Here is a 23,046-nt window from a genome sequence, read left to right as displayed (position 1 = left end):
TTTTCTCCAGGCTGAACAACCCCAGGTCCCTCAGCTGCTCCTCATAAGACTTGTTCTCCAGATCCTTCACCAGCTCCACGCTGTGTCTCAATTTTTCTCAGTTTCCTTCCATGGTAGTATTAAGATGTGTTATGATGCAGTCTTTCTGTGTAGTTAAATCTCATAAAGCTGTCATCGTGGTTTTTCTGTAGCCTTCTGAACATGTGCTATAACCCGTTCATATCTCTTCAGAATGCAGATGCTTAGCTCATTTTCACAGTTTGTGGTAACTTTTTATTGCACCAAGCAAATTATTCATCTTTACTTTCAAGGACTTTCAGAAGTGATCTTTCCTGGCATCATTTATTCATTACCAAGATGTTGATCCACCCCCGATTAATCCATTTTGCTAGCCTTCTTCATCCAATCTTGTCTTTTCAAGCAAATAGCTTTGTGCCTTCTCTCGGGATTCAAGTTATGCAATGTGTGTTGGTTGGTACATCACATCTGAATATTTGCCTTTGGGTTGTTATTTAGAATGTGTTTATTTGTGGTTTGGGTTTTTTGTTTGTGTGTTTTGGTGTTTTTTTATGGGCAGAACTATGCGTACTGTTCACAAAGACTGGCATCTAGAAGCCATGTAGATAAAGATGCAACCCATCTGTAAGCTTCTCTGACTGTCATGGACTGCAAAAAAAGTAAGTCTGAGTTTGGCTGAAAAAGTTTGTACAAATATAGGCTCTGTTGTGCAACTGAATTCATCACGAGAACTTCATCCCCAAAGCTAGTCTGCTTAAAAATATATGTTAGTGTCCATAATTTATTTATGTAGATCATTTCTCTGTATAGTTAGGGAACACAAATGTATCTGAAGTATTTTGGTTAGGACAGTATATAATATAAAAATTTAGTGCTCTGCTTAACACCTGAAGTTGTCTTACTCTTTATGGATGTAAATTCCTAATGTAGGTACCTAACTTCAGAAAATGTCAACCCTTCCCGCCAAGCTTCTTCCAAGATCTGGCTCGAGGTTTTCATAATTATAATCTTCTTTTGCAAGCCATTAATGACCAGAGAAACTCATAATTAGACAAATACATGACTTAATTTAAATTGTTTTGTCATTCACTGGGTGATCACAATACTTGCAGCCTGCTTTTTTCATTATATCATCTTGGAGCTCTTTACACTGTCCATAAATAAAAAAGTGTATGAGGAGGGAAATTAGAAACACAAAAGTGTTTTTGCTTGAAACATAGAAATGACTTATGCAATACTATATTGATGGTTTATGGTGCAAAGAATAGAGGTTCCAATTGTTTGCTCCAACATCACAACTGAGTTAGACCCTTCCAAAAAAACCCAAAACCACAAATGTTTTTTCAAACTTAGGAGAAAAGAAGACAAATCAAAGCCATGGTACTTTCTGCTTAAGCATTTGGTCTAAACTGAAGCCTCAGCACAAAATTAGTACTTTGTCTCAGTTTTCCTGAAGGATGATGACTTTGCCTATGTGGGAAATGGTCAAGCGCATGGATATTTAACTAGGGGCAAATACAGAAAATGAAACACATTCAGATCAAGGGTTGAGATGGGTAATCATCATCTCATAATTCTGAAAGAATAGATAAGTGACATCACAGGTCCAGCAACCGCTACCTTTGATGATTCTGTCAAATTTGAAATGATATTCCATGATTGGATCACAGTGGGTATAGTGTTGTATCCAAGTTACAAAACTGCATTGCAGATGAGGGTCTGGACCAGATGCAAGCAATAGAGGTGTATTTCCCATTAATGATAATAAAATAGTACCTGCATGTATAGCAATAAAGTGTTTGATTCTGCTACCCAAATCTGAAGCAGGGCTCTAGCACAGCTAGTGGGCTTTGCTTCAGATTTATATATGCATTCTAAAGACAGCTCTGCTGATGATCTCAGTTAGGCATAGTTTTAATAATCTAGTGGAAAATAATTAGCCTATTTTTTAGACAAAAAAAGGTTGTTAGGTGGGTTAGGAGCTGCAAAGAAGCTGTAATGCTGACTGTTGGTCCATTATCTGAAGTATAGTGTATAACTTTGCTTGCCTCTATTCATGGAAGGTGATTCCAAACTTCAGTAGGAGAAGAAAAGGCTAGGAGAAGGTTCAGAAAAATGAAAATTATATTAGGGAGAAGACTGAAATGGCTTGGACAGGTTAACCAAAACGTGAGAAGGTGTTTCGTCATCAGGAAAGGCATTTAAAGTAAAAGACAGTTGCAGCACACAAACAGATGTGTGTAAAGTAGCATGAATATGTTTAGACTTAGAATTAGAAGTAGTTCTAAAAATATTCCATTAAAATATTGGGATAAGAAGACATATCTCCTTATCACATAATGCTATTCATAGGTGTACTAAATTACATGTTTACCTGTCATAAGAGGGAACAGAGCACAGGGCAGGAGGGGCTTCCTTCACAGGTTTATGTTTCCTTTCAATATCTGCTGCTGCTCAAAAAACTGGGAATTTTTGAACTGAGGTGTATCTATAAAAGAGTTTAATAGTTTTCAAACTAAAATACTGTCACTGTATTTCTGGATTCAATCTTTATATTGCTAAGTTCCTGGTATTCTTCTGGATTCATAAACATTATGCTATTAGTTTTGAAATAAACATCTGTCCATGTGCTATATGGCATATACTCAAAAGTTGCCCATGTGAAAGCATGTAGGTATAAGACTTGGATTTTCAGTTTTATCAGATTTGGGACTATGGCAGTGTTTGTAATTTTTTTTTTAATATATATTTTTTGTAGTCAGCTTGCACATGGATATACTTCATATAGAATTTATATGTAGTGTTATATATTTGCTGCCTTTCCTATGACCTATCATGAACAAGAAATACTTTGGCTCAAATGGGTTTTGGTGGGCTGTTTTTGGGGGCGGTGGAGGGCCCTTGAGACATATTTCCTCTAAAAGTGAAATATGCAGATGGCATCTGATGAAATCAGTATTGTTGTTCCTGCCAACTTCTTTTTTCATTCTGCAAGCCCAATAATAACTCACTGAAGATTGGTGTGTTTTGTATGTTTTAATTAAAGCTAATTTAATCTTGGGCTGGATTTATTGCTGAACAACTAATTCCTTAACACTGGCTGGAGACCTTGCCATTAAAAAAATGAACTATACTGCCTTCATGCATTCCAGAACTGGTGCCCAGTGTTTTGGAAGGCACGATGCCAAAAACTTATATATATATTATTTTTTTTTAGCTTTTCATGGAGGAAACCCAGCTGTGTCTTCTCAAGGGTGATGGTTGCCGGGGTTTTTTTCAGGCTCTGACCATAAATGTAGACATAAATATACTCTGAGCAGACTAACTGGAGCTAATAATTTTATTAAAGGGTAGATCTGTCTTGTAAATATACATCTGGCATACAAATAGCATGTGTAGATGAAATTGAATAAGCACATTTGGAAACACAGCCAGAAAAACCTCCTAGAGAATGTGCATTGGAGAATCTATGTAGTTCATAAATGATTTGTGGAAGAAAGTGTCCAGCTGAACTCTGTTATAGTTCTCCCATACAAAGAATAATGATGTAAGCTGATCGTGAAATGTAACATGTTAGTAAGTAAATGCAGGGCAATGTTTCTTATTTATAAAACTCTCCAGCAGAAGAGAAACGCAGTGATGCTGCTGTGCATGCAATATTTCATTTCTAATATCCATTAAAATTCTTCCAAGTTACACATGCGCTAATACAGACCTATCTGACAGACTACTAGAAATGTGAATTCAGCTTCTGAACGACCTCTGAATCCTTTGGAGCCTAATGTCTGGGTACGCTCGCCTCAGTAGGATGCGATGAGCTGCGCGGATGTCCCATCCCTGCGCCTGGGGAGGGGCTGAGCACCATGGACAGAGACTGGCAAACCCGGGAAGCGCTGGTTCCCTGAAGGAAGGAGGAGAAGTGACTTCGCCAGTGATCTTCCAGGTCGGAGAGATCAGGAAAACTCTTAGTGCTGAGATCCTCGGCCACCGATTTGACAAAATGGATGCCCTTTTCACGGATTCCAAAAAGTCCGGTTCATCTTGATTAAGGCCTGTCATCAGCCACCGTTGGTCTTTGTTTCTCTGCAGCGTTGATACTTTTCAAAAGACTACCTTATAGTTACCTGCCTGCCAGACAGCTCTTATGGGTTTCATTCTCTATTTATTCTTATGGAGGTGCAGAGGAATTTCCTCATACTCCACTTTCAAAATGCCTCGTTTTTGGAGATGGCCAAATTCTTCAGCTATTATGGTTGAGCAGTGTACAATAGGTCATAGAATTCTCTATATAATAGTTTATAAAATCTCTGTGGTGTTCAGATATTGTGTTAAATTCATCTTAAAGAGGTTTAAACATTTAATCTCTGATTGTCTGTCAAGAGTCATAGCTTTTTCCAGGAGCTTCATTAAAATAAAATACTATATAATATTTTTCTGTCTGTTTTTAGGTGTATCCAAGCTTATTTATGTACAGTAGGGTCAAGATATCTTGAACAGAGACTTCATAAATGGGTCATGCAGCCCACTTGTTTCTTCTACCATAATACTTGCATATCATTTATTTCGAACATCAAGATACAAGTGTTAGTATCTGGAGATCTGCAATGCGGCAGAGTATAACAGTGCTTTCTCAAATATACCTTTGATGTGGTTGTCAGATTGTACACTGGGAGAGCTGAATTTCAGATACTGTGAAATACTGTGAATTCAGGTACTACGACTAATACAGCTGAGATGCTTAATTCTCACCAGACTGAAGGAGACAGTTGCATGGGAAGGAACTGCATTGAAAAAACCTTCAAAAAAAGAGAGGATGGTTGCTATCTCAACGTTGTGTGGTCTCTGAAATATTCACGGTACATTTTTCAGAATCTGTCCTTACATCTTTCTTTTACATTCTTTATTTGCCTCAGGTTTTGAATGACGAAGAACTAAAGAATGACTTTAAGCTTTTTGTACTTTGTCTTTAAATAAGTGGGACAGAAGGTATAATCCACATGTGTAGCCCCAGCAAATGGTATCATTAGGAAACAGAGATCTTGCAAGCATGAGGTGTATGTGTGCACCATTGAGAGAATGGATAATGAGCATTCCAGTTTTTGGAGGTAAATGACATTATTTCCAACGGATCATTTTGTATTAATAGTTTTTAACAGGCCAGTGTCAAAGAATCTTCCAGAACTGTAGGTTTGTATAGGAAAATCATTATGAAATATAATATTAAAAATGTTTGCTGTGTTTGCTTGGGTTTTTTTTCTTCATTAAAAGTTAGCTATGCTGGAGTTAGAAATTAAAGCCTGCAGTATGAGCCTTTGGGTGTCTGTTTTGTTGATTCTCCAGGAGGGATTGATAGAAGACTCGCTAAATTTATGTTACTTCTACATTTTAGGGGTTCTATGAGAAATATCTTTCTTAATACGTAATTCAGCTTTGTGAACAAAGGGAGAAATTATTTTTTTCTGAAGCATCAGAGAGTGACCACAACTGCAGATAGGATTTTGAGTGGGATAAGATATGTTAGTGTCATTTTGGGTTCCCTAAATTTGGGTCAGACCATCTTAATATAGTCACATTTAAGAATAAAAGGTTACAATAACAAAAACTTATTTGAATATATACACTACCAGAAAAACTTTTACATTTATAGCTTTTCAGAGTAGTTAATGATGCAAATTTTGAAACTCCTCAATTTGATTATAGACTTACTACTTTTCCTGCTTCTTCATTTAAATTTCTGCTTTGAGTATCATATTTCCAAAAGACATAGTACAGCTTTCCTCAGAACATATTTATGTATCACGAGCGTATTTCCAGATGCAGAAAATTGTTAACTAGTTGACCATACTCTGATGATTCATAGCTCTTTCTATGCAAAATATTTTTAATTGCTGTAGTTTTGGCACTGGTCTAATTAGCAGAAACTATCAACTTAACAGAGACCTTTCTCCTGTGGTAGGACATGGCCTTGTTTCTAGTTGTACCAAGCTTGTATTTTTGTAGTTATCTGCATTTGACATTTACCAGCAGTGGTGCAACATCTCCTGTGTTTCAGCGCAGCATGCCAGAGGATTGTTATGTGTCTCGTGCTAGTCAGAGAGCACGGTTTTCAATGAAGCTGTGTCGCACAATGTTATCTTATGATAAGGAGGCAGTTAAAACAAAGAACCAACATATTAATGTACTGTATCCGAACTTACTGTTCATTCTTTGTTTGCATTTCTTTCCATGGAATTTATATTCTTATTTGAAAACCTTAATGTCACTGCCATGGAGGCTTCTCCATATTACCAGTGAAGATTATGTGGGATCCTTATTTTATGATCTATTTCTTTTGAGTATTATTACTGTTTGGAATGAAAAAATTAAAATAATGTTTCCTGTCTTTTGACTTGACTTGAGCATATGGAATGCATTGTAGTGCAGTTTAATATGAAAATTAATGAAGTGAGCTGAAATATACTACTGATTATATCTTTAAAAGTATTTGAACCTTCAGAACATTATATGCCTAATCAGAAAGCCTGAAGTCTTTACTAATTCTGTTTTATAATGCCTCTCTGTTCTTGCACACGATTGACATGCTTCAGTAATGGGAGCAAAAAGGCAACAAACAGAGCCAGGACTAGAGTCAAAGGCCAGTAATTTTAGCCCTGTTCTGACTGCCATGACCTCACTATGAAAAAACACGAGACGCTACTTCTAAAAACTTGATACAAAAAGACTGAAAAGGCAGAAAGGAGGATCCAGAAAGCTATAGGCCTGTCAGTCTGACCTCGGTAGCAGGGAAGGTCATGGAGCAGATCATGTTGAGTGCCATTACAAGTCATAGAATGGACAAGCAGGGGATCAGGCCTAGTCAGCACGGGTTTATGAAAGGCAGGTCCTGTCTGATGAACCTGATCTCCTTCTATGACAAGATGACCCGATAATTGGATGAGGGAAAGGCTGTGGACATTGTCTACCTAGACTTTCGAAAAGCATTTGACACTGTCCCCCATAGAATTCTCATGGAAAAACTGGCGGCTCATGGCCTGGATGAGCATGCAATCTGCTGGATCAAGCACTGGCTGGATGGGCGGTCCCAAAGAGTGGTGGTCAATGGAGTTAAATCCAGCTGGGGCCGGTCACAGGTGGTGTCCCTCAGGGCTCGGTGTTGGGACCATTTATGTTTAACATCTTTATTGATGACCTTGATAAGGCCATAGAGTGTATCATCAGCAATTTTGCAGATGACACCAAGTTAAGCGGGAGTGTTGATCTGCATGAGGATAGGGAGGCTCTACAGAGAGACTTGGATAGATTGGACCGATGGGCCAGTGCTAACGGTATGTGCTTCAACAAGGCCAAGGGCCGGGTCCTGCACTTGGGCCGCAAGAACCCCATGCATCGCTCCAGGCATGGGGAAGTGTGGCTGGAGAGCTGCCTGGCAGAAAAGGACCTGGGGGTTCTAATTGACAAGCGGCTGAACATGAGCCAGCAGTGTGCCCAGGTGGCCAAGAGGGCCAATGGCATCCTGGCTTGTATTAGAGTGTGACCAGCAGAAGTAGGGAGGTGATTGTCCCCCTGTACTTAGCACTAGTGAGGCAACACCTTGAGTATTGTGTCCATTTCTGGGCACCTGAATAAGAGAGAGATATTGAGGTGCTGGAACGAGTGCAGAGGAGGGCAACGAAGCTGGTGAAGGGCCTGGAGAATAAACCTTATGAGGAGCAACTGAAGGAGCTGGGACTGTTTAGTTTGAGGAAGAGGAGGCTGAGGGGAGACCTCATCACTCTCTACAACTACTTGAAAGGCCATTGTAGAGAGGTTGGTGCTTGTCTCTTCTCACAGGTAATTAGCAATAGAACAAGAGGGAATGGGTTCAAGCTGCAGCAGGGTAGGTTTGGGCTGGACATTAGGAAAAAATTCTTCACAGAAAGAGTGGTCAGACACTGGAATAGGCTGCCCAGGGAGGTGGTGGAGTCACCATCCCTGAATGTGTTTAAGAGTCGTTTAGATGTGGTGTTAAGGGATATGGTGTAAGGGAGACCTTTGTAGAGTGGAGTTGATGGTTGGACTCGATGATCCCAAGGGTCTTTTCCAACCTAAATGATTCTATGATTCTATGACTATGAAAGGCTACATGTGAAAGGGAAAAACAGGGGCCAGATTTATGTTTAGGTTATCTGCCTGTAAACAAGAGATATTTCTCAGCAGCAAGTCTGTGAGTAAAGTAGCCCCTTTTCCACAGTTTTACAGGCCAGATTTCTGTCAGCCAGTTCTCCTGGCCATAAGGGTTCATTCAGGTTGTGCCTCTCTGTACCCCTCAGCCCTGTTCAGAGAGCTGAACTGAGATGTTGACACAGTTTCTGTGTGCGTGACCTGGGGCTGGGTTGAGCTCCTTGTGCTCTACCCACAACATGTACAGTTTATGCTGGATCAAACACAGTCCGGCCATAATTGTCAAGTGTTTCAGATTCAGAAAGTCTTAGGAAACACAAAACCAAAGTAAACACATGTAGAGGGGCAAGAATCAGCCAGATGGTGACTGAATATTTTGCGGTAGCTGAACCCTTGTTTTCCATGTAAATGTTGAGAGGAAAGAACAATGTATACTGTTCTTAATCCTGGATTAATTGAAAATATTGAATAGTAAAAGAGCTAGTAGTCCCTCTTCTGGAAATATTTTAGCTTAGCCTGCGGTGTATTACTGTACCCTTCAGTTTTGTTTTGTACAGCTTCTGAGCTGACCTCCTCTTGAACTGAGTGATTAAGTTACTTAGGGTGAAAACCTATTCAAAGTGAACAGTGCAAATTGTATAAGGAAAACTTCAAGATCCAAAATTAACACAATTCAAGCACAAACTTGAGAATAATATGAACACAATCTGTTTTCTGCAAAATGGGCTTGATATTTTAAGAAATACCTTTCAAAATTGTTAACCTTCCCAGCAAAGTGGCAGTTTTTGTACTTCCTTTGTAATAACCGATGGAGTCCAAACATTTGAAAAAAACATGTGAGGAGGAGAGCATGTAAAGGAACTCACCGAGGTGAGTTTTCTATGCATTGTGTAGCTGTTCTGCAGTATGTGAATAGGAATTTTTGGAAATAAGAATATTTTCAAATAAAAATATTTGTAATTTTCTGGTTTAGTGTTAGAGAATTCCTTTCATTTAATGAATGAGTCTCTTAAATATAGAGAATTTTGCAGATCTTCTTAACCAGGATTTATAGACCTCTTCCAATAGTGCTTGTAAAGAACATACCTGACTCAGCATTCAGTACTGAATCTTGTGTATTTCCCTTATGCTTGGCCACACAGAGGTAATTTCATTTCAATTATATTGTTATAATTAATCTGTGGCTGAAGTTATACTGACTTTTCTGGTTCTTTTACTTTCTGGAGAGTAAAATAAATCATCCTTGCAACATGCTTTTTTGCAAGACTGGAATATCTGTGTGAGTAGTAGTCTACTCATGAGTCATGATTTATTTACAAAGTTATTGTTTCTTTTTTGGTTTTGTTCATAAAATGGTTACAATGGAAGAGCTTTCTAGTGTTGAACAAGTCTCAAAAACCTCTATCTCCTTTTCTCTACTTTTTTTCCCCATGCTTACTTTTGCCTGGATAGGGTCATGCAGTTCTCTCCTGTGCTGTTTTTATTCTCCTCAGGCACATCCTTCTGTGTTGCTCTTGGGTCAGTGTCTTCTTTTATATTTATTGATCATGTGAACATGGATGTTTCAAAGAGCTTCCTGGTTCACGATAATGGTGCGCTAAGAGAACAAAGCAGAAGCAATGATCAGTAGATACACTAATTAAAAGGCAAAAGAGCAATGAAGTCCATTTCTGTCTAAAAGAAGGCATCAGAATTTTTGAATAGATGTATTTTAAAATTTCCCCTCCCCCTTCCTCTCCTCCCCTCCTCCCTCTTCTCTCCTCCCTTCCTTTGTCTCTGTTAAAAGACGATTTCTTGGCATATTCCAAGACTTTCTAAGAAAAAGACAGGTGCTGTCCTCTATAGCTAATCAATGAAGGTAACTAGTAGGTCTGTGAAGTTAAATCCTAACCGATTTAGTTCATTCTCCATCTCAACACAGAAGTAAAATACTTTCCGTTTCTGGCCCGACAGCTTTATGTAACAACAAAAAAAGTTAATACCTAAGGGATTAAAAAAACCCAGGCACCTAAAGACAATGAACTCCAGAATTATTTTTTTTTTCTTTAAGAAATTAGAAGAAAGCAGACTGAAGGGGCCCCATCCAAACCAAAATTATAGGTTTTGAACTGTTTGTAAGAAATAACCATCTGACTGCCTGGAGCCTTGGCAGTCTCAAACCCATCTTTGTCAGGGTGAGGGTGAAACAATGGTGCATCCTCCTGTGAGGACTGGCTATTAAAAAAATGTTTGGAACCACTGATGGTGACAACCTGGAAACATGGTAGCTGATGCCATAGATTGTATCTGTGACCCATTTATTTCTGCTGGTGACCAAGACTCAGAAGAAAATGTGAGGATTTTCATGAGACAATAGATGAAAACCCTTCCACAGTTCTTCCTGATACTCAATGTACACTAGTTGGCTTGTGCTCTAGGTTTTTGTAAATGAAGGTGGCTTTTTTCTTGCTCTTAATAAAATTGTAGACTTTTCCTCATAAAAAAAATTGAATGCAGAACAGTTTTATCTTCATATAGTGAAGTAATTCCATTTAACTTTCCATAGGGCTGGCCTTTGCGGTCCTGTCTTCAGTCCATCCGGTTTTTGGTTTATATGGCTCTTTCTTTCCTGTCATTATTTATGCCACATTTGGAATGGGACATCATGTTGCAACAGGTAAGTGTCTATTTGCTAAAAACATTTTCAGAAATAAGGAATTGGAAGCCAAAACTTTTCTTTTTTGTTATAAGATCAATGGAAGGAGAATTATCTAAGACTAAACAGAAATAAGATGTTTTTGTGCTTCTTTTTACAACTATTTTTTGTGAGTTTAAGTACTTTAAAGAGCCTCATTAAGAATATACTAGAGTTTCTCCTGCCATTATAATTTAATATTGCATTGACACTTCCTTTGTAAATGTAGTTTACTAAAGGCTTTTTTATTTTAACTCTACTTTAGAAATCTGCTTCAGGCTAAAATTTTAACAAAGTGTTCAGCCAACAAGATACATGCAAACAGGAATGAAAAAGGCTCGACTGCTGCTTAAACTGTAGAAAACATACATTAGTTCCCACCTGTCTAAAACACAAAAAACCCTGCATTTCTCAGAAAAAAAAGGCTTTCTGTGCCTATTACCTGCTATAGTATTAAAGCTAGAGATTCGCTCAATGGGTTCAGTACAACTCCCGTCCACTTGCAGAGTAATTAGGTAGGCAGTAAAAGCTGCGTCCTGGGTGCTATGCTAGTAGTTATGAGTTACTTGTTTACCCTCAGCAAAGCCAACAGCAGCTGCAAGAGTTGAATGACTTTGACCTCCTAATGGTTTGACGAATGCTCTGACTCCAAAGAACCCAAGTTATAAACCAAAGTTGGAAATAATACTCATGAGATTGAACCACAAATTATTTGTTGTGCAGAAGCGGGCACTCAGTGGCCTCTCAAGTTTGCAGGAAGGATGAGACAGGCCCGGTAGCAAAGCGTGATAGGACCGGGTGAAGGGAAGCAGCCTTTGTGGTCATCAGAAGATTTAAGCAGGGAGGAGGTGTGTTTTCCTTGTGGAGGAGAAAAACTCCTGAAAGGAAGAAAGGTGGTTCTGGGTAATCACACAAAAAATTAACTCTGCAGAATCTGATTGCTCAAGTGTATGCACTGACAAATGTTTTAGTAAGAAGTTAGCCACTATTTTGATCACCTTTTTTGTTCAAAAACATTCAAGGAAATTACTAAAAATTGCTGAACAGCTATAACTTTTCTCACAACAAAAGGAAGGCTGAAAGATTGTTTTTCGTAAAGGCACAGAAACTATTGGAGCCTTTTGATGCTTGTGGATGCTGTTACTGACTTGATGCTGTAATGAGTGATGGAATGTACTCAGCTCATGTAAGAAAGAGAATCATTCCAAAAAAAGCGAAAATTTAGAAACTGGAAAATAATTTTGACACTTGAGTAGAGATATATTAGTATACTTTTTTTTGAACTTTTTTTTCTTAAACATATTAAAACATATTCAATTAAAAATTAATAATGTCTCAGTGCATTGTCAGCAGCTTATTGGTGTAAGATTATTAGGAAGACAAGAATCCATTGCATATGTAGGAAAATAAATAAAGAAATATTTGGCTGACATAAATTCTAGTAATGAAAACAAATGATAAAATGGGTAAGTACAAGCAGCTAAGTCTGATGTTTTGTCCTTGGGAGAGAATATTATTCAGAGAACAATTTGCTGAGAGTCCCATAACTCCACAGCCACAGATTCCTGCACATTCTCTGGTGTGCAAACCTGTTGCTTTCACAGGTGTCTATTAGAGAATTTGATCTTAGGAAAAAAAAGAAACAAAACAGTTCTCTTGCTGTCCTGAAGATTTTTTTAAATAAATGTGTGTGACATATGTTGTTGATCCTCTCAGTAGAAATGCACTGTCTCATGCACTTATTCCACCAGCCTCAGTTAAGGAATTATGGTGCGCAGGCTGAACTGGAGCTATACCACCTGCCTCAGATCCTCAAATGCTCTGAAATTCCTCATGTACATTGGTGACAAATCTCTTCACTTACCAGCATTAGAGAAGAGAAGAGAAGAGAAGAGAAGAGAAGAGAAGAGAAGAGAAGAGAAGAGAAGAGAAGAGAAGAGAAGAGAAGAGAAAGAAGAGAGAAGGGAAAGAATATTTTGGTTGAAAGGGACCTACAACAATCATCTAGTGCCTGACCTAGATGGGATGACCAAAAGTTAAAGCATATTGTTAAGGGCATTGTCTAAATGTCTCTTAAATGCTTGAAAGGCTTGGTGCATCAACCATCTCTCCAGGAAGCCTTTTCCACTGTTAGACCACCCTCTTGGTAAACAAATGCTTCCTAATGTCTAAATTAAACCTCTCCTGGCGCAGCTTTGAATCGCTGCCACACATGCTGTCACTGGAACCCAGGGAGGAGAGATCAGCGTCTCCCTGTCCACTTCCTCTCCTCAGGAAGCTGTAGAGAGGTTGCCCCTCAGCCTCCTTTTCTCCAAACTAGACAAACCCAAAGTCCTTAGCTGCTCCTCATAGGACATTCCTTCCAGCCCTTTCACCAGGTCTGTTTCCCCCCTCTGGAAGCATTCAAGGACCTTCACATCCTTCTTAAATTTTGGACCCAGAACTTTAGGCCCAGGTAGAATGTGTATCATAATTCAAAAAAGAAAATGTGATCAAAAAACTCCTTCACGGCTCAAAGGGGAAATTAAGGTGACTGTCACAGGGTGGCACTTGAAAAATAGAAAGCTTGACCAAATGAGGTGAACAGGAAAGCCATGAAATGTGGTAGGTCAAAAATATACAGGACATTTAGAAGGCTAAAAGGAGGAATGTGAAGGGTGCCATATGATCAAACTGATAGTTAAAAGTTCTTTAAATACATCAAAATAGGACACTGGGAAGGAAACTGGTGGACACCTTTCTGACAAGGGTATAACAAGGCCATAGGACTGTCAATTTACCAGTGCAGTTGCAATGTCAGGAGAGCTCTGTAGGAAATCCTGGGAACTGCAGACCCATCTTTCACCCTTATTATAGTCTATAAGGAAAAATAAGAATACTGGTAAGATATATAAAATCAAAGTCTGTCGGAGAGGAGTTAATGTGACTCCTGTAAAGGAAAATCTTACCTCACTGATCTCCTAGAGTATTGTATAAGTGTTACTAAGCCCATGGAAAAAGGAAATACTTTGAATATCAGATAACATAATGGTCAAACAGCTACTGATAAGGTTCAACACCAAAGGTTACTAAAGAAACTAAGTTGCCCTTGTTACAGAAGAAAAGTCTTTTTGTTAATTGTTAGCCAGTTGAAGGATAACAAGCAAAAGGTAGGACTTAGTGATCATTTTTCATGGTGGAGGTGTCCCTCGTGGGTTCCCAAGGTATTCATGCTGGGAAGTTTACTCTGTGAAGGCCAAGGTGAAGGCAGAACAGTATTCACTACATCCTGCAACATTAGATACAAGGAGAGCTCACTGAAACTGGTGAGAGGTCACTTTAAAAGACCTTCCAAGTATAGATTAAAGAAAATACTACAGCAGATGGTGAACTTCCGGAACCTGCTCCCAGAGGACATTGTGGAGGCAGAAAATGCAAGCAGGTTGAAACAGAGATTCAACAAATTCATGAATGCTAGTCCACAAACAAAATCTAAAAGGACTGCATAGGAAATACTCACTAACATCCCTAATACATCAGCTATGGATGCTGGGGAAGCAGCCTGCAGAAAGTGGCCAGGCTTGTGTGCTTTTCCTGGGTAACACTTCTGATTGCCACAGCTGGATGCAGAGTACTGGGCACAATGGACCATTCGTCTGACATAGTGGGGCATTTCTTATGCTCTTAGAGCTCTGTATGATGTTTGTGCTTTTTAATATTGAATTATCATCCTTCTTTATCTATGTGTCACTAAACTTTCTTTACCCCTCTCAGCAAATAAATGTTTCACTCATATTCTGCCTCCATTTATTAGAGTGCAGATTTTTTGTTGAGTTTTTGAATGTACACATCTTCTAACTATATTGGGCTAGGTACTATGTATACAGTGTGAATTAATTGCCCTAGAAATTTGAGCAGTGAACATTTGGCATCCTCAGACAAAAAGCTGTTTCATCATACCCAGGGTGAGTCAAAAGCATTTGTGATATTTGAAATCATTGTGAATTGTGTTTGAACCTCTTTTGTTAATGTGTCTAAATGAATATGCTCACAAAAAATTTGACATTTAATTCGTATCTACAAATAGTATTTTACATTAAGAAATGTGTGTTACATAAAAAGGTTACCTTAAAAATTGTTCTTAGCATGACAGGCATGAACGAAATGGCACTTTATCTCATAACGGCCAAGTTTTGAAAAAGAGACTGTGAGTGACGAGTACAGACAGATACAGAATTATTGGTGACTAATGTGTGGCTCTTTTTATAGGAACTTTTGCTTTAACTTCCTTAATATCTGCCAACGCAGTTGAGCGTCTTGTTCCTTCAGTCAGGACTAATTTCACTACAAACAATAATTCAGGACCCTTGGGCCTATCGGAGTTTGAAATGCAGCGGATTGGAGTTGCAGCAGCAGTTTCATTTCTGGGAGGAATCATTCAGGTCGGTGGCGAACGCGTATTCTCTGTGTTAACTGATGCATAGCATTTGTGACAGCTGTGACTTTTGTAATACTTTTTTTTTTTTTCACTTATCTGAGAAAACCTGACCATGGGTCTGGTCTGATGCCCATGAATGATGCAATTAATGTGTTTTAAGAATTTGCTGCTCCTTTGTCGAGATGTAGTAATTGTCTGTATACGTGCTCCTAGGGTGTTGCAATACGAAGTAAAACCACATTCAGTCAGCTCTAATATAATATTCAGTTGCTGTTGGTGCTCCCTTTCCTTCTGCAGAAACAAAACATGAATCAGCTCCTGGTAAGCATTTACATATTCCTGAGGTTTGCTATTACTCTTGGCTTGAAGAGAAATACTATACAATATCCAATAATTAAAAACAGTAGGGAAAACATCTTTAAATTCTCTTCAGAGTTCACACACCCATCGTTAAAATGAAATAAATTAGTAAAACAGATGTCTTCAAATGATTCTCTAAAGCTTACTCAAATGATCAGAGGTCTTTTAAATTTTTTCTCTTTTGCTATTCTGACCACAAGACCTGAATTCCTTTATCCATTGCCAATTTCTTAGGTCTTCAAAGAAGGCTTCCCTCCTTTCTTGTAAATATTAAAATGGTAGAAATGTTCCAATGCTGGACTGCAACATCTCCTGGGTACCTGGCCTCCCGAATGAAACTTGGACCCCTGCACTTAGTGCTTTGAATCCTTCTGCCATGCAGGGGATGAGCGAAGGAGCCTAGAATGGGATCTCCAGTGCCCCGCACACTTAGCAGGAACTGGGGCATAGGCTTATGTTAGTCAGTAGGAAATATGAAGAAGCATGGTCATCTCTGTTGCATTTTTTTCCTTCTTTTATTGGTTACAGAATTATGACTTGGGGCAGCAGCATGAGGGAAACCCTACAGACAGCACACGGAGTAGGCCTGATGCTGACTGTGCCTGGCTGCTGCATGTGCTCTCCCATTGCACCAGTGTGCGCAACACAACACTGCACCGTGTGCGGGGTGCTTGTACCAGCAGAATCCTTTGAGCATGCACAGAGCTCTTCACGTGGAAGTGCTGTGCTCACAGACGGACAATTTCATACGTCATCCCCAGAAAAGCCAAAACCTCTCAAGCGGGAAGTTGGTGCCTGCATTTGACCTAACTTCAAAAGCCGATGCAGAAATTTTTTGCTTCGCTGCTGCAGAATCCCATTAAATGTGTAAATCCTCCAGACCTCTTACTCTGTCTTTCTGAAAAGTTCTACCTTTCCATGTGCCTTCAACCACAGCACCTGACTTATCTCAGTCTATGTCCTGTTTGATCCTGGTTGGGATGAGAAGAACTAGAAAATCCTCTGCCTACACCTTCAAAGCAGGTCTGATTGATAGGGAACCATGCCACGTGCATGGGCTCCTCTCCCAGGCCAGTAATGTCACTTGCATTAGAGTCACACTAATACAGCTGGTGGTTGTACTGTTGCCACTAGTGTTTCATGTGAGTTTTGTGGCTAAAGACCAGAAGAAAATACTCATTTCCCATACCCTAGAGGAATGCCTTGAAGCTACTGATTCACGATAGTCAAGTGAAAGTCTGGATCAAGGCTGTGATTAAACTTTGCCATCATCCAAGGTGCTGTTAAGCATGGGAATCTACATTTCTCATCACGATCCCAGTCTCCTGGCTAACAGTTGCTGCAATTCCCAGATAAGGTGACAGGCCACATCTTGCTGGCCATGGAGAACTAAGCCAGTGACTTGCTTCTACCTATCAGACTAAACTAAAAATGAATAGTCTAAACTAGATGAGGTACTCCGGGACAAGAAGGACGTATGTGATGTATTTTTGGGCAATAATTTTTGGTCGAAGACATTCTGAAATACAAAGTAGAATTGTCAACGTAGTTGGGAAGGTACTTCTCTGGGAAGGGAGCAGACCTGCGTTACGGTGTCTGCCCATAAAACTGTTTCTTTATTCTGAAAAAAAAATCAAAATGCAGTTCTCTAATCTAGTTACACAAAAACGACTGATGTTATGACTATTCCATACCTTGGGCAGCTTCCACAGGAGGGATGAAATGTCCTTCTCCAAACAGCTGGAAAAACAGCTTGGAAAGTAGGTAAAGACCTGAACTTCCTTGGCCAGAAAAACAATTTGATAGTATTTCTTCCAGTAGTCTGGCTAAGTACACTAATTAGAAAATAATGTTAAAGAAAAAAAAAGGAAAAAGCTTATAAAATAGTGAGTCATAGAGGGAAGGCAAAGGGAAGAGGTGTGGTTTTGAGCCGAACTGCTGTTGGCTGCTTTGTGTTTTGTGAAGACGGTAAGTGCGCATTTGTGTGCGAGGCAAGCTCTGAGCAGCCTCTGTAAGTCTCAGTGCCGTCAAGACATGAAATAAAGTGGAACTGGTTTCTGACCATCAGGAGCTTAAAAGATTTGAAATTTGGGGCTTAGCTGCCTAAACCTCTTCAAGTCATTAATTTCAGATTCCTGAGCATTCATAAAAGAAAGAAGATACTCAGTTGTCCTAAGAGGCATCCTGATGAAGATAACATAGTATTAAAACAGAAAATAACTAAACATAAAATAAAAACTGTAATTACCAAAAGCATTTAATATAGTGCATTCACAGAGGCTATTTAATTTTTAAAAGCAGAATGGAAAGTATAATGCAGATTTTTTTTTTTTATGTTTATGTAACTGCTACTCTATAAAGATAAACAGGGCATGGAAAGCTAATCAAGTTAATGGAATTATGTCCTGATAATAAATACCTCAGAGGTATTGATGGGGAGAAGAAATGACAGAACATAACAGATGCTTATGGAATGACTTTGTAATTAGAATTGGGTGATGCCTTTACAGCATGCAAAGATCCTCAAAAAATCACTTTGGGATAAGATATTTTTTTCCTATTAGTACATTATATATGCAAGAATGCTTGCATAAATATAAGTGTTTATAAAAATCCCCAACATACTAAACTGAAATTCAACATTAAATTTGCTGAATAAATAGAGGAAAGCTGCTTGCAGTTCAAAGAGAGAAAAAAATAATTTTTATCCTAGAAAAAGGTTGTATTCTCTTAAGAACCACAGTACTACAAACTTCAGTTGTGCTACTCCTCTAGAAATGAGAAATGGCTGGTTATTACACTCCAGTCTTCTACACTTTTGCTGCTAAGCTTTTCAGCTACTGTATTTTAAAACCTTACATATAATTACTTGCTAATTTACAGCATTGGAAAGAAAAAAATGTTTCTGGTTTTCTGGGGAACAAATTTACAGGGTCTATTATCGGTTTGCTTAATAATAAAAGAGTACATTTGAATATGCAGTGCGTTTGAGTAAGGCTAATATTCTTGTCCAAAGCTTTGTTTCCCTGTGGGGAAAACTATCCTGCACTATTCTATGTTATACGTAATTATTCATGAAGTACAAACATGAGTCTTCATTATGTGATAATCAGGAAAATAGTTCATTTTTCTTTCACAGCAGAAATAGCTTCTTGCAGGCTTATATTCTATATCTTGAAAAGGACAGCTAGGCCGGATGGGAGTCCTGGTTCCCACAATTATGGTACAGCATGCTATGTGTTAGTCCAGAAACACCACAGAAAGACATCTTTTTCAGGTCTTGGAGTGAGAAAAGCTCACTCTACACAGCATCAGAAGCTACCAAATAATCTCAAGCCACCCGCAATGAACTTAAGAGCTGTAGTTCGAAAGACCAAAGCCTCCTAATTATAATGTCTATTGAAAAGGGCCAAAAAGAGTTTTAAATTAGTGACTCAGTCAAGATGGACTGTGCGTGTCTGACTGTTGGTCTCCAGACAGTCCATAGGCTTCACTTTTGCAACCTCTGATTTTGAGATACCCAATACAGGGTACAAAATGAGAGGCTCACAGACTGTATTGTTTCCTTCCAAGAGATATTCCCCATTGCTGACCTTATCTTCTTAGCCCATGCAGCAAATGATCAGAAATACCACCACCACTTTTTTTTTTTTTTGATTTAATGGTGAAAAAAAGCTGCATCTTACAGAACATGGAGATTTGAGGGGTTTAAAATTCATTCTCCAAAACTGAATTCATGCAGCAGGTAACATGATATCAGCCTTTCAATTACTGTGGACAGAAAGTTTGTGATTAGTGATTTCCAAAGTTCCCGTTATGTGATAAAATTTTTTACTGGCCTTACAGTTAGATTGACTACACAGTGAGAGTGGAATTTTAACAATAACAAACTGAGCACGTTGTCATGGGAAGAAAGTATTGAAAGTGGACAAGAACCAAAAGGGCTTGAAGTAATGAACACAAGGGCTTTGCTTTTTCCAATTACTCATTTCTCTTCTCCTGGATAAATCTTGGAATTCTCTTCTTCTATTTGTCAGGGTAAAATTATGGAGCAGTAAAGACAGCTGAAATAAAAGGTTGGCTTTGTATTATCTTTCTTCTGTTCAAAACTTTAGTTTTAATTTAATTTTTTTCCTGTATTTTTTTTTAGAAATACCGCCTTCCACCACTTCTGTCTAATCACTTGCTTTTATAATTTGTTTCCATGATCTTTTCTCCTTTACTGTGCATTAACCCAAGGCTGATTCACCTCATTCACCTCTCATTCCTCCTGTGTTTTTTTTTTCCCCTTTCTATGACGGATTCTGATTTCATTCACATGAATTTGATCAACACTGTATACCTGGTAAAAGCAAAATTCATCTGAAGAATATTACTTCTTGATGAGCCTTTTAACATAGTGTGATGTACTGAAAAAGTTGCATAAAGAAACTGTAGCCATGCACCTTTAAAACCATTTTTGTTACTGTGATTGTTCTCTCCCTGAAATATTGCTTCAAACCCTAGGAACTGAATTTTCAAAAATGAAAAATTCTGGAGGCAATCCTAAAATATGTGAATTTTTTTTTCCTTCTACAGTTTAAGACAAGCCCAGTATTGGTACAAATAACAAAACGAGAAACCTATTTGCATTTGGCGTTTTTTTGTACTTTATGTTTTTACCGTTCTGACACTTCACTGTCAATTTGCCCTGTAGTTTTTCTGCATCAAGAAGGAAGAAAAATCATACAATATGTCAGCAAATAAAGTGGGAAGTCTGCATCATGACCACAGCAAGGATAAAGTAGATTATTAGAAATTTCATTAAGAATATTGAACTTTCTACGTTTTGGTTATTGCTTAGTGGGTGAAAGTTTTTATGGCATAACACAAAGTGATGCGATCACGTGCTGTCAGCTCAGCTTAGTTTCAAGCGGTGTTGATGCAGAAAGCAGTGGCAGCCAAGTGAGCTGCATGTCTGTTCCCCAGCATGGGGGGTTATCTGGAGAGTTGATCTGGGCCGGTATAAATGCGAAAAATATTAAGTATATCTGTCAAGAAAACTCACATGCAATGAGATTTGGAAGGCTTGTTTCAAAGCAACTTTTTGCCCCCCCTTCATCTAAGCAGTTTCTGTATATCACTCATGTTGCGAGGGCAGCAGGAGTTTCCTGTATCAGCTTATGCTGAAAATTACACTCTCTTCCGCAGATGTTTTCTCTTCTGGTTGCTTCATTGTTAGATCTTCACCATGTAAGATATGTGGATGCACCTTCTATTTATTTAACTATAATGTCAATGGAGAGTAGGACGTACATGCTGGTGAAGCATTGACGTTGTTTCTGGAAGTCCTGAACTACCTTCTGCAGTAAGAGACGGGGAAACAGTGTAGGCTGCTGCTTGTTTAACTGAGTGGCTACAGAAATTGTCTACCTGAAACCATACTCATGGTTTGGATGTATTTTACATAACCCACAGTTATAAACAAACAATAAAAATTATGTTTGAAGTATGCCTCTTTGGTTACTACCTGTGAAGCAGCGTCACATCCCCGTAAAATGCTGCTGATTTAAAATTAAAAAAAAAATAAAGTAAAAAAAAAAAAGCAAATATGAGAGTGATGCTGAAGTTGCTAAGTTCTGCAATCATGACACCATTTGCCATAATTCGCCATAATTGCTTGGAAATGCTAATATTAACTAATATTTCTCTGTGATATTGTGTACTTCACAGAACTGCCTTCGTGGTTTTGAATCCTCAGGTAAATAAACATCCACCTCATTCTCTGGAAACTCAGCTATTATACAGTTCAAAATTTCACATCCATACAATGCAAATTGATCTTAGAAAACAAATAAAAATTTGCTAGGGAAGGGAGAATTTGTTTCTTATTGAACTTTGCTACTGTGAACATTGTTTTAAATACATGAATAAGCGCACAGTTAGAACAAACATCTAAACAAAATATCTGAAGTTAGTAATTATTGGTTTTAGGCCTGACTAACTAAATTACTACTCACTGAGGCTATAACAGTAATTATCATCGAGTCCAATCTTGAATGGCAATCATTGTTCTGATTGTTCATAGTACAGAGCCATTCACATGCTATTAGTGGGTTACAGAAAAAAAATATCTCAGATTTAATCTCTCAGATGGAAGAGGAAATTGCTCACTAGAGGTTTTTGTGATAAATTAAAAGCCACTCACTTTGGTATTTTTGTTTCTTTTGTGCTATTATACTAGTAGCTCACTGCATACAGGTGAGATTTATCGTTAAAAAATAAATGGTGTTCAAGCATATAGAATGATAACCTTTGGAAATGATTCTTTTAGATTGAGAACAAAAGAAAGTAAAGCAAAGGAGACTGTGATGTATTCCAAAAGGGGGATATTTAGCATAGTGAACACAAAATAATCCTCTTCGAAAGTATTGTAACAAACACCTCAGTGCCAAGAGCATGTAACTTTTCAGGCAGAAAAATAGCAAATGGAAAAGATTATGAAGTAAGAAACCTTTTTTTTAACTAATGAATCTGCAGAACTAATTGTAAGGGGAGATAATTTTGATGTAACTTAATATCTTAATATGGATCAGAAAAGGATGAAGCGTTATGCTAACCACAGTAGCATCTGTAGGTATGTAACAATCCTGTTCAAAGAATTAAGAGCTGTCAAATCTCATTCTTCAGAGGAAAAGAGTGATTGCAGGATGAGATAAGGCGAGAAAGCACAGTAGTACACAATAATACTTTGGGTATTTGTCCTATATTCCTAGGAAGTAGCTACAACAGTTGTAGATTCAGCTGTACTCCAGATTCCTGGATTAGAGAGAAATACTATTCTTTCATTACATGCCGGTACTCTGAAATAATCTTCAAGGTTAAATATAGCAGAGCCAAAGCCTACTTTTTTTTCTAGCAGAGAAATCCAGTTTGTAAATGGGATTGTGTCTATGAAATTGGATGTTGAATTTTTCTTCATGATTTAAATGTTCTGATTGTAGACAGATATTCTACTTTAAGTTAGTTCAAGTATTTTTCAAACACACAGGAAGTAGATTTTAAAGGTCTTTAAAATAGTTTACTTCTACTAAAAGTTTATAAAGTTTGTTCATACAGAACATGTAACTATATAAACATCCTTGTTTCTCTGTAAAGAAGATAATTATTTTTATATCCTCCATCATCTGAAGCAACTTCTGTCCTCCTTTACCTGAATACCTGCAAAATCAAGAACCTCAATGTATGGTTGCCCAGAGAAGCTGTGGATGCCCCATCCCTGGAAGTGTTCAAGACCAAGCTGGATGGGGCTTTGAGCAACCTGGTCTAGTGGGTGGTGTCCCTGCCCATGGCAGGGGGGTTGGAACTAGATGGTCTTTAAGGTCCCTTCCAACCCAAACCATTCTATGATTCTATGAAGCTGATGTAACTAGAGGTA

At 38.3% G+C, this 23,046-nt stretch overlaps 1 protein-coding gene across 1 annotated transcript in view; it reads left to right on the top strand.

The window, feature by feature from the left end:
* Positions 1–23,046, top strand: part of SLC26A7 (solute carrier family 26 member 7) — a 70,943-nt gene that overhangs the window by 5,309 nt on the left and 42,588 nt on the right. The window contains exons 2-3 of the mRNA XM_054191970.1: positions 10,724–10,834; positions 15,101–15,273. Of these exons, the coding sequence (XP_054047945.1) occupies positions 10,724–10,834; positions 15,101–15,273 (284 nt within the window). The remainder of the gene's footprint in view (positions 1–10,723; positions 10,835–15,100; positions 15,274–23,046) is intronic.

The sequence above is a fragment of the Rissa tridactyla genome, chromosome 2 (assembly GCF_028500815.1).
Source record: "Rissa tridactyla isolate bRisTri1 chromosome 2, bRisTri1.patW.cur.20221130, whole genome shotgun sequence".
NCBI classification, from domain to species: Eukaryota; Metazoa; Chordata; class Aves; order Charadriiformes; family Laridae; genus Rissa; species Rissa tridactyla.
This window is presented reverse-complemented; position numbering and strand designations above follow the sequence as displayed.